Source organism: Podarcis pityusensis (genome assembly GCF_964106645.2).
Source record: "Podarcis pityusensis genome assembly, chromosome: 4".
Classification (NCBI taxonomy): Eukaryota; Metazoa; Chordata; class Lepidosauria; order Squamata; family Lacertidae; genus Podarcis; species Podarcis pityusensis.
In genome coordinates, this window is record NC_138027.1 from 96,225,961 (window position 1) to 96,238,015 (window position 12,055).

Sequence of the window (12,055 nt, forward strand, 5' to 3'; positions counted from 1 at the left end):
TGTAGTACAATGTCTCAAAGTACAGTTGTACCTTGGAAGTCGAACAGAATTCATTCCGGAAGTCCATTTGACTTCCAAAATGTTTGAAAACCAAACTGTGGCTTCTGATTGGCTGCAGGAAGCTCCTGCAGCCAATCAGAAGCTGCAGAAGCTTCGCCAGACGTTCGGGTTCCAAAGAACATTCGCAAACCAGAACAATCACTTCTGGGTCTGCAATGTTTGGGAGCCAAAACATCCAAGTTCCAGGGCGTTCGGGATACAAGATACAACTGTATTTCAAATGTCCCTGATGTGCACCAATGCTAGGGAAAGCCAGGACATCATAATCTCATGTTATGTAATTTTTCCTATATGCTGTGAAAGAAATGAAAGTTTGTGCTTGCTGTGTTTGGAGCCAGAAGCACTTTTTGCTGTTAGTAGTCAACATTTGTGAAATAATTTCCCCAATTTTAGAAACCCTCTAGGCGCATGGAACAGGCAAAACCCAAATAGTGGGAAAAAATGTATTATTAAAGGATACCAATTTTACCATTTATCTCATTAAAAGATGAAAATCCTTTCCCTGGTGTGAATATTTACCACTTAGATGCCTCACAATATTTCTAGTTTAAGCTCTCTTTCTGTCAAACGAACTCAATCTTTCTCCAAGGCCAAAAGGGGGATTGTGTACAAAGAGGCTGATGCTGAAAACCTACAAATACTTATAAACACCACCGTCAAACTGCTTGTGAAAATTTCCTGGCACAGCTGCTGGTACATCCCATTCTCAGGCACAAGTTATTGGTTCAGGAAAGTTGCTGGTCATCAACATCTCTGGCGGAAAGTCAGTTTTCATTTAGTTTAAGGAGCTACTTGCGGGAAGTGTGGATTGCATAAACAGTATTCAAACATACTCTATCCGAAGTGTGCCACATGCTAGGCTTCAAGCAATGAAACATTCCCAGCTTGTTTTAAGAAGCTGCTAGACTATAACTGCTCATTTTATTTTCCTCCATACATGCAAAACCTTTGCCATTCAGAGTTCCTCCTAGACAAGGGGTAGAGAACTAGTGGCCATTCCAGATGTTGCTGGACTTGAACTCCCATCATCCTTGACCATTGGCCATACTTGCTAGGGATTGGGGCTGATGGAAGGCGGAAGTTGAGCAACATCTGAGAGGGCCACATTTCCTGCCACTGCCTTAAATGAATCCCAGAAACTGCGGTGCAAACCAATTAAGCACTCAAGTATGAAGCATCATGCACATTTTGCCTCAAAGCACAAGTCTTTAGCCAGTGCTGCAAACGCATAAGCTGCATGGTTAATCCATTGCATTATGTTGGAATCTTTATGCTCTGCCATGCTCTTCTCATTAAACTTACCCATGCTCATCAGTAATCTTTTGAAACAGCCTGAGGGGGAAATCAGAAAACCAAAACAAGTTCATACTACCCATTCCATTTTCATCATATGTAAAAAAATGCCAACAATATTATGGTAGAACATATGAACTAAAACAATGAACAAGTTGCTAAAGTAATGTGAATATGAAAACCCTATTGCAATATCAAAATTCAGATATTAGGCTGAACTTTGAGAATAATTTAAACTCTCAGATTCAAATGCCAACACAAATACTTACACCTGCTTTTTTCTTTGTGGTTTAGTATGGACCACAAAATGTGCATACCTAGAAACTTTCCTTAAACTTAATCTCAAAAATGCAAATATGAATGGGTTCCCCGCCCCCCCCCCCAATCTTGCTTTGCACGTCTTAATCTATCAAACACACAGAAGACATATCAGAAGCTTAACACATTAAATACAGCCGCAGTTGCAGCTCTGATTTGTATCTAGTAGTTGTTTATATAATCATTGCATAACTATTTAAAACAGTCACAGAGTAATATGTTAGGGCAAAGATTCAGCCCATGCCTTTTTGAGCCATTTACAGAGCACAGCTCTCGGATAACTAAAAGAAGGCAGGGAGATTCAGGGAAAATGTAAGGTGCCTCGCACGTTTCATTCTAATTGTTCCTTGAAATTTGTTAACTGTGTTAAGCTTAAGTATGCAACCAGCTTGCAGTTATACTTTCCAACGAAACATGCATAATTCGTGCTCTAGAACTACTCAGCAGACAAAAAAAACATACAAAGTTTGCTGAAGGACTAATGAATGCTCCATGTAGAATGGAATGGATGAGGGTATTTCAAGATGGAAAACACTTTACCAGGTGAATATAAGAAACCTCATTAAGATTGACCCAGGACTGTTTCTTCATGAAGATAGGTGTTGTCAACAACCGCAAATTATGCTCACTAGTATCCAAAGATCTTCTGAACAGGTTGTAAAGTCCTCCCACATTAGGGCTAGATTTCAGTGGCTGGATTGGGACAGAGTTACTTGTTAATATTTTAGTGGGATTACTAAATATCTATCATCTATCTATCTATCTATCTATCTATCTATCTATCTATCATCTATCTATCATCTATCTATCATCTATCTATCTATCTATCTATCTATCTATCTATCTATCTAAATTCACACTCCTAATTGCTCCACAAAGTGCTTTTAAGTTGGGAGTTCTTTTTGAGTCAAGAATGGGACAGAAGCAATTTAGAAGCAAAACTATGTATAAACTGCTGGGAAAGGTCAGCGGTTGCAGAATGAGATCTTTGCTCCACCTGTGAGCAACCTTTGAGCATACCTAAAGGGCCACATGACCCGGAAAAACTGCCTGTGGACAAATGTCGGCTCCCTTGGCCTGTAAAGCGAGATGAGCACTACAACCCCAGAGTCGTTCGCGACTGGACTTAACTGTCAGGGGTCCTTTACCTTTACCTTTTTAAAGGGGTTATTTAGATCACATAGACGTAGACTGCAGAGAAAGAGGATGAAAGAGGAGAAGCAATCCACATGTACGTTTGCTTCTGTTCATCCACAAATGTGTTTTCGATACAAGAATATAAACACCTTAAACAGTAGTAGAGCAAGGAGAAAAAAAATATTATACCCATTTAGCCACTCCTACACTTGAAACGTACATTTCCAGGAATGTCTGCAAACAAATACTTTGAAGTACCAGCTATGTTGAATCTGTTGTAAGCAGAAACTTTTATTTCTGATCCTTTAAATAAATGTATTCATGAAAGTTGCATTAGTCCAGTGATCAAACAGTCCTGAAACTCCTGAAGTATGTGGTTTGTATTGTTGATGAGCTTGACAACCAACACGACAACTTATGGGACAATATACAAAGACACAGACTGAACTTTCACACCAAGACATGCATGGCTGAAAGCAAGATGCTGCTGTCCCTTGTTCTCTCTTAAAAACAAAAACAAAAACCCATTTCTGAATATTTTGGATACAAGCACAATCCATGCATGACCTTTAGCTGACCTTTCAACCATTTGCCTTTTCTTGTGTCTGATTTTGCTGGCCTCTCTGATTGCCTCCCATTTTTCCATGTCTTCTTTGCTGCATGTTCCTGGAGAGAAACTAATGGGCTGCACATTGACTCCTATGTTGAGCAGCTCCATCTTGCGGGTCAACATATCATCCTTCTTTTGCCGTGAAGAAGGAGATAAAATCTTTCCACCACTTTGTCTCTCATCCTTTGTTGTTGTCTTCTCAAGCAAACAAAGAAATTTGGCCTGGATTTCTGGTGGAAGACTCCAAGGATCCGGAAAGAGAGCAGGCCAGTATCTATCTGGGGCCCCTGATAAGGGCACTTCTTTCTTCTGAAACTGAGCTTTGCGAACTGTCAAATCATCTTTTTCCAAATCTGGAATTACAGTTTCATCGTCTCTGGGTTGAAGAACGATCTCGCCTTCTATCTGAGGACCTTGCTTAAGATACTGAAAACCTTGGAGGATTACCGGATTCACATGGGAAGCACCAGTCTTACGAACAAACAAATCATCATTTTCCAAATCTGGATAATTGTCTCCATTTTCACTGTCCCTTTGGTCACATCCAGGCCTAAAATAATTTTTTTTCCTGCAAGTTATGAGCCTAGGCCCTGAAGAAGGATCAATTTTGGTTCTAGTTTCAGAGGACAGGTAGTCATCAGAATATTTTTGCAGTGCCCGCAGAAATAAAAACTGACTGAGATATAAAAAAGACACACAAATTAAAACTTGCGTTAACTAGTAGAAACAGAGACCTAGCTCTCACTGAGGTGCTAAACCTGTGTCTGGCATATAAAACCAATATGTTAGGTTTTCTATTTGGGGGTGCTTTTTTTTTTAAAAGGAACGTTTATTCAAGTTAGCCCTCAGTGCTAGAGCTCAAAGGTTTCCCAACTCAGTGAGAACAAGGCCTGAAATGCAGACCAAAAAGATGCCAAAAAAATTGCAACTGAAAAGGGGTGCACACTGCAACATTGAAATGTGGCTTGTTACGACTCCAACATATTTTTAAAAGGACAACACTTTTACTCCTGCGTAGCAGCAAAGCATAGCAATCATTGCAGAGAAGACAAGAGCATCGACCAGCACAAAAATAAAATCCACTCTGCTTTAGTAGTGTGAATTCAGTAAGCCAACATGTATGGACATAGGGGGGAAAGTTCAAAAGCCAGCGATCCATATTAACTTTTCACTTTAACTTTTAGCAAAGAGCAGGTTTCCGTACACACAGGACAGCATAGTTCATGCAATTGTAGCAACCTTGGTAGATCAGAGGAACAGTTAACATTTTCTTCTGCAGCTTGTAGTACTGATTTTGCAGCATGTTCCGCAGTCTGTTTAACGCAGTTTGAGTCTTCTCTGCAACTGTTACCCAAGTTACTCAGGCTATTGCTTGCCTGGACTCTTGCAAGATCCTCTTCAGAATCTGCACTTTTACTGCACAGTAGCACGTAAGTGAAGAAAGGGAAAAACAGGGAATATGTAAGTTCTGGCACAAAAATGGTATGCAGTAATCTGTTTGAATACACTGCTTAAAATAACTGGTATAGGAAGAGGCTGCATTTCAAAATCGAATGGAACAGTAATTCAGTTTCCACAGGCAACAGCCAGTGAAGACTCCACGCCCCCTGCCGCAACTCAAATCGTGCAGTGATTTGAGCCACTTAAGCATGTGTTTTTTTTAAAAAAAGGTCTGCTTGGATGAAAAAAGAACATGCAAGACAACAAACCTGAATCCTTGAATATCCTTATACCATTGCTTGGAAAAAGATATCCTTTTCGCTTTTTTCCACTGCAATTCTTCCCCTGGAATCCAAGACTTGGGAAGAAACTTATGAGAGGAAAGTTTTTGGTTTGACACTGCAGCATTTATTTTGCGAACATAAAGGTCATCTGTTTCAATGTCTGGAGTGCCCATTGTCTTTCCTTCTTCATCCTCCTCCTCCAAATAGTTGGAGAAGCCTGAAAGAACGTTAGCTGATGTATTGCATTCCATCTCTCGCTGCAAAGCTCTTCTCTGGTTACTGTACAAAATACCCAATCAAGTTATACTTTCAAACACAATTTGTTGTCGAATACAGAAAAGATGACATATTTGGCTAAAAATTACAAACTTGTGAATGAAGCAAAATTAGTTCTGAGTATCAAAGCACTGCAGGCATGCAAGAATGCCATTATAACAGAAGATTTTTGTTTCATATGACCAAAAGGAAAATGTTGGGAAACTGTTCAAAGCACACACATACACATGGGAAGTGGTTTAAGCTTCTGTACAGGCAGATCAAGAAAATCTGGCTTCAGAATACACTATTCACAGATAGTGTGTTTACAGATTTTTTTTATAGTTTAGGAGTAAATCATAAGAACCCAGAGAAGTAGACCTTTAACCACATCTCTTTCAGCACCATGGGTAATGGGTCAGTGGTACAATGTCTTGAGCATCAAGCATGGAAGAATAATTTTGCTGGGCATAAAGAAATCCAGGTCTAGCAAAAGCTATATTCACCAAAAGCCTGCACTTTGCCAAATCATCCTGAATAACATCTGTCCGCTTTCCTTTCAACTTCCAAATAGGAACTACCATCAAACTGGCAGGTCACCTGTGGGGAAGCTAGATGTGCAAAGCCACTCTCTGCTCTGCTGTTTTGATCGGAAGGTAAAGGACTCCTTTCACATCTGCTGAGATCAGTCATAACAGGGATGAAGCTACAGAATGAGAATTGGTAAGCCTGGTCACCAGCTCTACTACAATCACAGCATAAGCCAATACTATGTAAATTCTTGGAGGGCAGTAATAATCCAAAGACAAAATAAAGATTTTGTACATCGTTTTGTATTGGGGTGGTCAATTTTGAGAAGTTCTGCCATTTACCAGCAGCACCCTGTGTACCACCCCACATTATTTAGGAAGAGCTTCCAAAGGGGCTTTGGGAGAGGCAAAGATGGCTTCAAATGGAAGGAGGGAATGGGAAAAAATTCTTCTATGAACTTCAAGTTAATCTCATTTTATTATCTGAGTAAATGAACAGAATATTTACTCTCAGTTACCTTACAAAATGAGTTAGCAAGTTATATTAAAAGTCACATGGGAAAGCAGAAATAGTGTGTCATATTTTAATAAACAACGCATCAATTTAGCAAGCTTAAAAAAAAAAAAACTACCAGAAATTCAGGGGCACCCTTTTTTTTAAATATAAAAACACTGTGTCAACCTTTTAATAAAGGCCACTTCGTTGTTCTGGTGTCATGGTTAGGAAAAAGAAAAATCAGAAGCCTACTGAAGACTCATGAGCCCCCTCACCTTCTGTCTCTCACAAGAAATCCCTCTTTTCCACGGTTTCTTTTAACCACTGTGTAACATTACACATCTGTGTCGCATACAGAGTTTGAAACCCAAATGTGAAATGCAAGGGCAACACTGGATAGCATCAAATGAGAACGTAGTATAGTGGTACCTCTGGATACGCACACCTCTGGTTGCGTATCCTCGGGTTATGCACGCAGCAAACCCGGAAGTATTTTTTCGGGTTTCGCCATGCGCGCATGCACAGAAGCACTCCACCGCACTGCGCGCATGTGCAGAGCAGGCACCTCCGGTTGCGAATACCTCAGGATCTGACCGGAGTTCCAGAACGGATCCGGTGTGCTGTACCTGCAAGCATAGTTAAATCAAACCATAAACAGGAAGGGGAACAGAATTGCACAGAAGGAAGGAGAAGATTACATGTCCTCATTATTCCCCTGATCTCCACTGACAATGGTATGCTTACACCAGGCCTCTTCTGTAGTGATAAGTTAACATTTGCCACAATGGCAACATGTAACACATTTAAACACCACATGAATACCTTGAAAATGTTCCATCCGGCTCCGTAAACACAGGACTTGCCCAGCTTCTTCTGTTATCCTCATTCTTCTCTGTTCTTCTCTTCCGCAAGGGTGCTGGCATGTATGTTGGTGGTTTAGCTTTGCTGGGTAAGAAACGATTGAACTCTGCAGCAGGCTTGGGTTCAATCAAAGAAACTCTGCGGTACGACATGTCATCTTTACTGGGATCATGCATTCTTGCGCGTGTTTCAGAATCTGTGTCACTTTCACAATCTTTTAAGCAAAAACACACAGAAATCCTCTAAGTTGAAATTTCAGCATCAGAAGTTTATTCTGTTATAAGGCAGTGCTGACCTAAGCCCTCTTAAGATTTTTATTGCAAATAGAGCAAGATAATATTTTTAGACACTTGCCCTGATACTGTATGAAAATTCACCTGACTGAACTTTGGTTTTCTTAGTTACATTGTATTAATTACATCATTTCCTCATTCCCACTTGCAAAATGAACTATTGATCTCAATGATTGTGCTCTATAACTGATACTTCTCCACAGAAATCACAAGACCAATAATATTAAATGAAAACCCCTCTCTGAACTGGAAGCAACTTTTTCAAAAAAAAATTCAGTGCCAGAATAGACGGTCAAAAATCACATACTGTGCCACAAAACTAACAGAGAATGGCAGGCCAGAGGTCACGAAGTCCTTACGAAACTGTTTATGAAGTCTCTGTTAATATTAGCATAGTTACCAAAATGTATTTGTTGCTATTGTGAACAGCTATTCAATTGCGTGCCTGGGTGCCTCACCCACCCCCCACCAGCCAGTCTTAGGAACAGTAAATAAACAAAATATGACAATGTACATTTTGGGTCAGATCAGGCCACAACTTTATTGATTGCAGAGGTAAAGAGGTTTGGCAGAGGTACTGGGTAAAACTAATGACTTCCAGCTCACCTGTCAAATGTATTTAGTATTTGGGGTCAAACTGGAAGTGAGGGAGTCCTATGACCTATCTAGTATCAATTCCCCATTGAATTTCCTTCAGTCGGTTGTTTGATAGCTAGCAAACTTGTTTAAGGGAATGTTCTTTAGCTATCTGACATTCGTCTGGAAAATCTCAGGATATTTAAAACTAGGAAAAGACTAATAAGGCAAAATGTAAAAGCATCTAACCCTTACAGCTTTTGTTGTCCTACTTCTCTCAAGCAAATATGGCTAGTAAGATTTTAAAGAATATATTACCTTCACTGCCACCTTTCAAAGTTACGTCTGATGAAAAGCTTGCAGAAGATCTTGAGCCAAAGGAGTCCAAGCTATCAAAGGAATCGTCTCTCTTATGGCTGATAGATGACGAAAGTGAGTCACTGCGTTCAATATACCAAATATCTCCGTATCCACTATCCCTTCCACTTCGTTTGGGACTGCTGGATTCTCCAAGAGCCTGCAATGAAAAGTTGTTGTTGTTGTTTGTAATTTTTAAAAAATTATCAAAGGATTTTAGCGATGATAATTTTGCAAAGTGTTCTGTTTGGGTGACATGAATGGTGTTCTTCTCAATGGAAGCTTATATCATTCCCTCTTCTAAGTGGCCTCCAATAAAACTAGATGCCAAATTGGGTGTCACACAGATGGACAAAAGCACATGCAATGTTTATTATTATTATTACTATTATTTTACTAGTCTGCCTTTTTGTCTTCCCAAGGTGGCTTACAGCAATAAAAGTACCGGTATACAAAAAGGAAAATTTAAAGCTATAGATTCCCCTCTCCTCAAAAAGTAGAAAACTGAATCAGATAAAACATGCTCAGCCGGTCAAACATTTTTTTCCACAGCAATAGTAGATAATCTTTGCTGAAATTACTTTTCTTTCCATGAATACCTTACCTTTGTCAAGGCTTGTCCTAGTAATTTCTCAAAGGCTTTTAAATTTAGCTGTGGGCCATTATAGTAAGGGTTGCTGTGCGCTTTCCTGCCCAACCAATATAATGTAATCAAAACCTAAATTTAAAAAGAATGAAACATTTATGAATAATGATGTAAAGCCAGACAAAACACACACACACACACACACACTAATTATGCCAAACGTATGCTTATTATAAAACTTATTACTTTCTTACTTCCAAGACAGAAATTTTTAACACATTTCCTCAACTGATACCTGCTATTAGAATAAAAGCATACAAAAAGCCTGCTAGAGCAGACCAGTGCTCCATCTAGCCCTTCCCCGTTTTCACATAGCCCAACAGATGCCTATGAAAACCCCCAAAGCATTTCCTAATGGCCTCCCCATTTTCAGTTCCCTGCAACAGGCACTCGGACGCCTTATCCTACATGAATTTGTATACAGTATTTCTTTTTTAAAGCCATCCGAGTCGAAGGCCATCACCGTGGTTTGTTGTTTTTTTTGTGGGAGCAAATTCCACATATTGACTGTGCTGTCTGAATAAAGGATTTTCCTTTCCATGTTTTCCTTATCAGAGGCCTTCTTCAAACTGATGGCTAAAGCTAGCATTTCTGGCCAGTTACAGGCACTGGTCCTGGTGCCCTTGACAAGCACCGAAAAAGGTTTGCTGCACAGTGAATGTAGTTTGCATGCACAACATGCATACTTTGGAGGGTGAAATGGAGCAGCAAACATTTTCCATCGCTCCCCACACTTTTCTTGCCACTACACTGGTGCAGAAGGAAAAACTCCCAAATTATACTCACATACAGAGGTTTGAACAAAACATGATGGTCTTGAAATAAGCAGCACATACATTGTACTGCATTTACTGGCACAACTGTTAATGAATTGGCCAAGTCCATTCAGAATTCAGTCTTAAAAGAACTGAAGTCAGCAAACTGCACAAGCACCTCAGGAGAACTCTTACTATTATTTTTAAAGTAAGCATTGTTCAAATAAATGAATGCATATGGTTTGCATAATTCCTTGTTACATTTACATAACATAATTTATTAGTGTCATTTGAGTTCTCTTGGAGCAGAGTTTGGTTTCTTTTGTTTAGAATGGCTTATTTCCTTTTAACACATTATTGAACCTTGAACCTACATTATACATGATCTGCTGAAATTCAGATTGTATCAATGCAGCTTACTGCACAAATAGGTAAAGGTAAAGGGGGCCCCTGACCATTAGATCCAGTCGTGACCGACTCTGGGGTTGCGGCGCTCATCTCGCTTTATTGGCCGAGGGAGCTGGCGTACAGCTCTGGCAAAGCACGGCAAACGCTGTTTACCTTCCCCCCAGAGCGATACCTATTTATCTACTTGCACTTTGACGTGCTTTCGAACTGCTAGGTTGGCAGGAGCTGGGACTGAGCAACGGGAGCTCACCCTGTGGCGGGGATTCGAACTGCCAACCTTCTGATCAGGAAGTCCTAGGCTCTGTGGTTTAACCCACAGCGCCACCCTCATCCCTCCGATTGCACAAATATTATCATACAAAAATATGCAATAACATTGTCCAACTTTGCATACACTCACCAGAGTGAAACATACACACAAACCCCAACCATGATATAAGCAAACAGGCCTTAGGTCCTAGTAAAGGGAGACCCACTTACCATCTGAAAAGCAAATTGCCTTGGTTGCATGGGGTTTGTAGGTATGTTGTAAACCTATCTAATAAAAAGCACCGCACACACTGCATTTAACTAGATTGTGCCATTTGAAGGGTCTCTCTTTCTACTGCTTGACCTCTTTCAAGAAGAGGAGAAAGCTCAGTTAACTAAGCTAAAGGTCCAAGTTTGTTTTTTAAACCATCTGCATGTGTGAATCAAATAATTAAAAGAGAATGAGTCTTACATTCTTCACTCTTCTGTTAGTCTCTTCTGGTCTGCAAAAACACACAAACAGTAACATGTCAAGCATATATTAAATCTTTTAGAATGACTAATACCAAACAGTACTGTAATTACATAGCCAAACTGACTGCTCAAGTCTATTAACATGCATTAAAGTACAGATTATCAAGACACAAACCAGAGAAAATACCATATTTTTTGCTCTAGAAGACTCACTTTTCCCCTCCTAAAAAGTAAGGGGAAATGTGTGTGCGTCTTATGGAGCGAATGCAGGCTGCGCAGCTATCCCAGAAGCCAGAACAGCAAGAGGGATTGCTGCTTTCACTGCACAGCGATCCCTCTTGCTGTTCTGGCTTCTGAGATTCAGAATATTTTTTTTCTTGTTTTCCTCCTCCAAAAACTAGGTGCGTCTTGTGGTCTGGTGTGTCTTATAGAGCGAAAAATACAGTACTGTTCTAAAAATGCAGAATTCTAGTTGCCTCTATGAACTTTCCCTGAGCTTTCTGGTCCCAAAAGTTATGGCAAGCTTTATGGCAAGACCTCTACATAAAAAGGAAAGCAACACTAATTGATCTTTGAAACTCTAAGCTTCAAGTCCTCAGCAGTGATAGAAAGGATGAAGATATAGCACTCTAGAAGCAATTCAGTTTCACTATAGAAATAAGAAGAGAGCAACTGTAATTTAAAAGCATACGGGGAGGAAATATGGGTCATCTAGCAAGAATTCATACATCACACAGACGGAGGTGGGGGAGTGGGAGTTTACATCCATTGTCCTTTTTTTGGAAAAAGGACATAAAATATAACTGAAATTTTGTTATAACAATGGATGGTTGGAAAGGCAATACAGTGGTACCTCGGGTTACGAACTTAATTCTGTAAGTTCCGGAGGTCCGTACTTAACCTGAAACTATTCTTAACCTGAAGCACCACTTTAGCTAATGGGGCTTCCTGCTGCTGCCGCGCCGCCAGAGCACAATTTCTGTTCTCATCCTGAAGCAAAGTACTTAACCTGA

At 40.0% G+C, this 12,055-nt stretch overlaps 1 protein-coding gene across 10 annotated transcripts in view; it reads right to left on the reverse strand.

The window, feature by feature from the left end:
- LMO7 (LIM domain 7) overlaps positions 1-12,055 on the reverse strand; it is a 143,908-nt gene that overhangs the window by 44,694 nt on the left and 87,159 nt on the right. For 7 of the 10 annotated variants that reach the window (XM_081002897.1, XM_081002901.1, XM_081002899.1 and 4 more), the window contains exons 5-12: positions 11,041-11,071; positions 9,115-9,228; positions 8,472-8,670; positions 7,246-7,498; positions 5,128-5,421; positions 4,658-4,834; positions 3,387-4,094; positions 1,363-1,392 (exon numbers count right to left, since the gene is read on the reverse strand). In XM_081002897.1, the coding sequence (XP_080859023.1) occupies positions 1,363-1,392; positions 3,387-4,094; positions 4,658-4,834; positions 5,128-5,421; positions 7,246-7,498; positions 8,472-8,670; positions 9,115-9,228; positions 11,041-11,071 (1,806 nt within the window). The remainder of the gene's footprint in view (positions 1-1,362; positions 1,393-3,386; positions 4,095-4,657; positions 4,835-5,127; positions 5,422-7,245; positions 7,499-8,471; positions 8,671-9,114; positions 9,229-11,040; positions 11,072-12,055) is intronic. The other 3 variants (XM_081002902.1, XM_081002895.1, XM_081002903.1) reach the window with 2 other exon arrangements.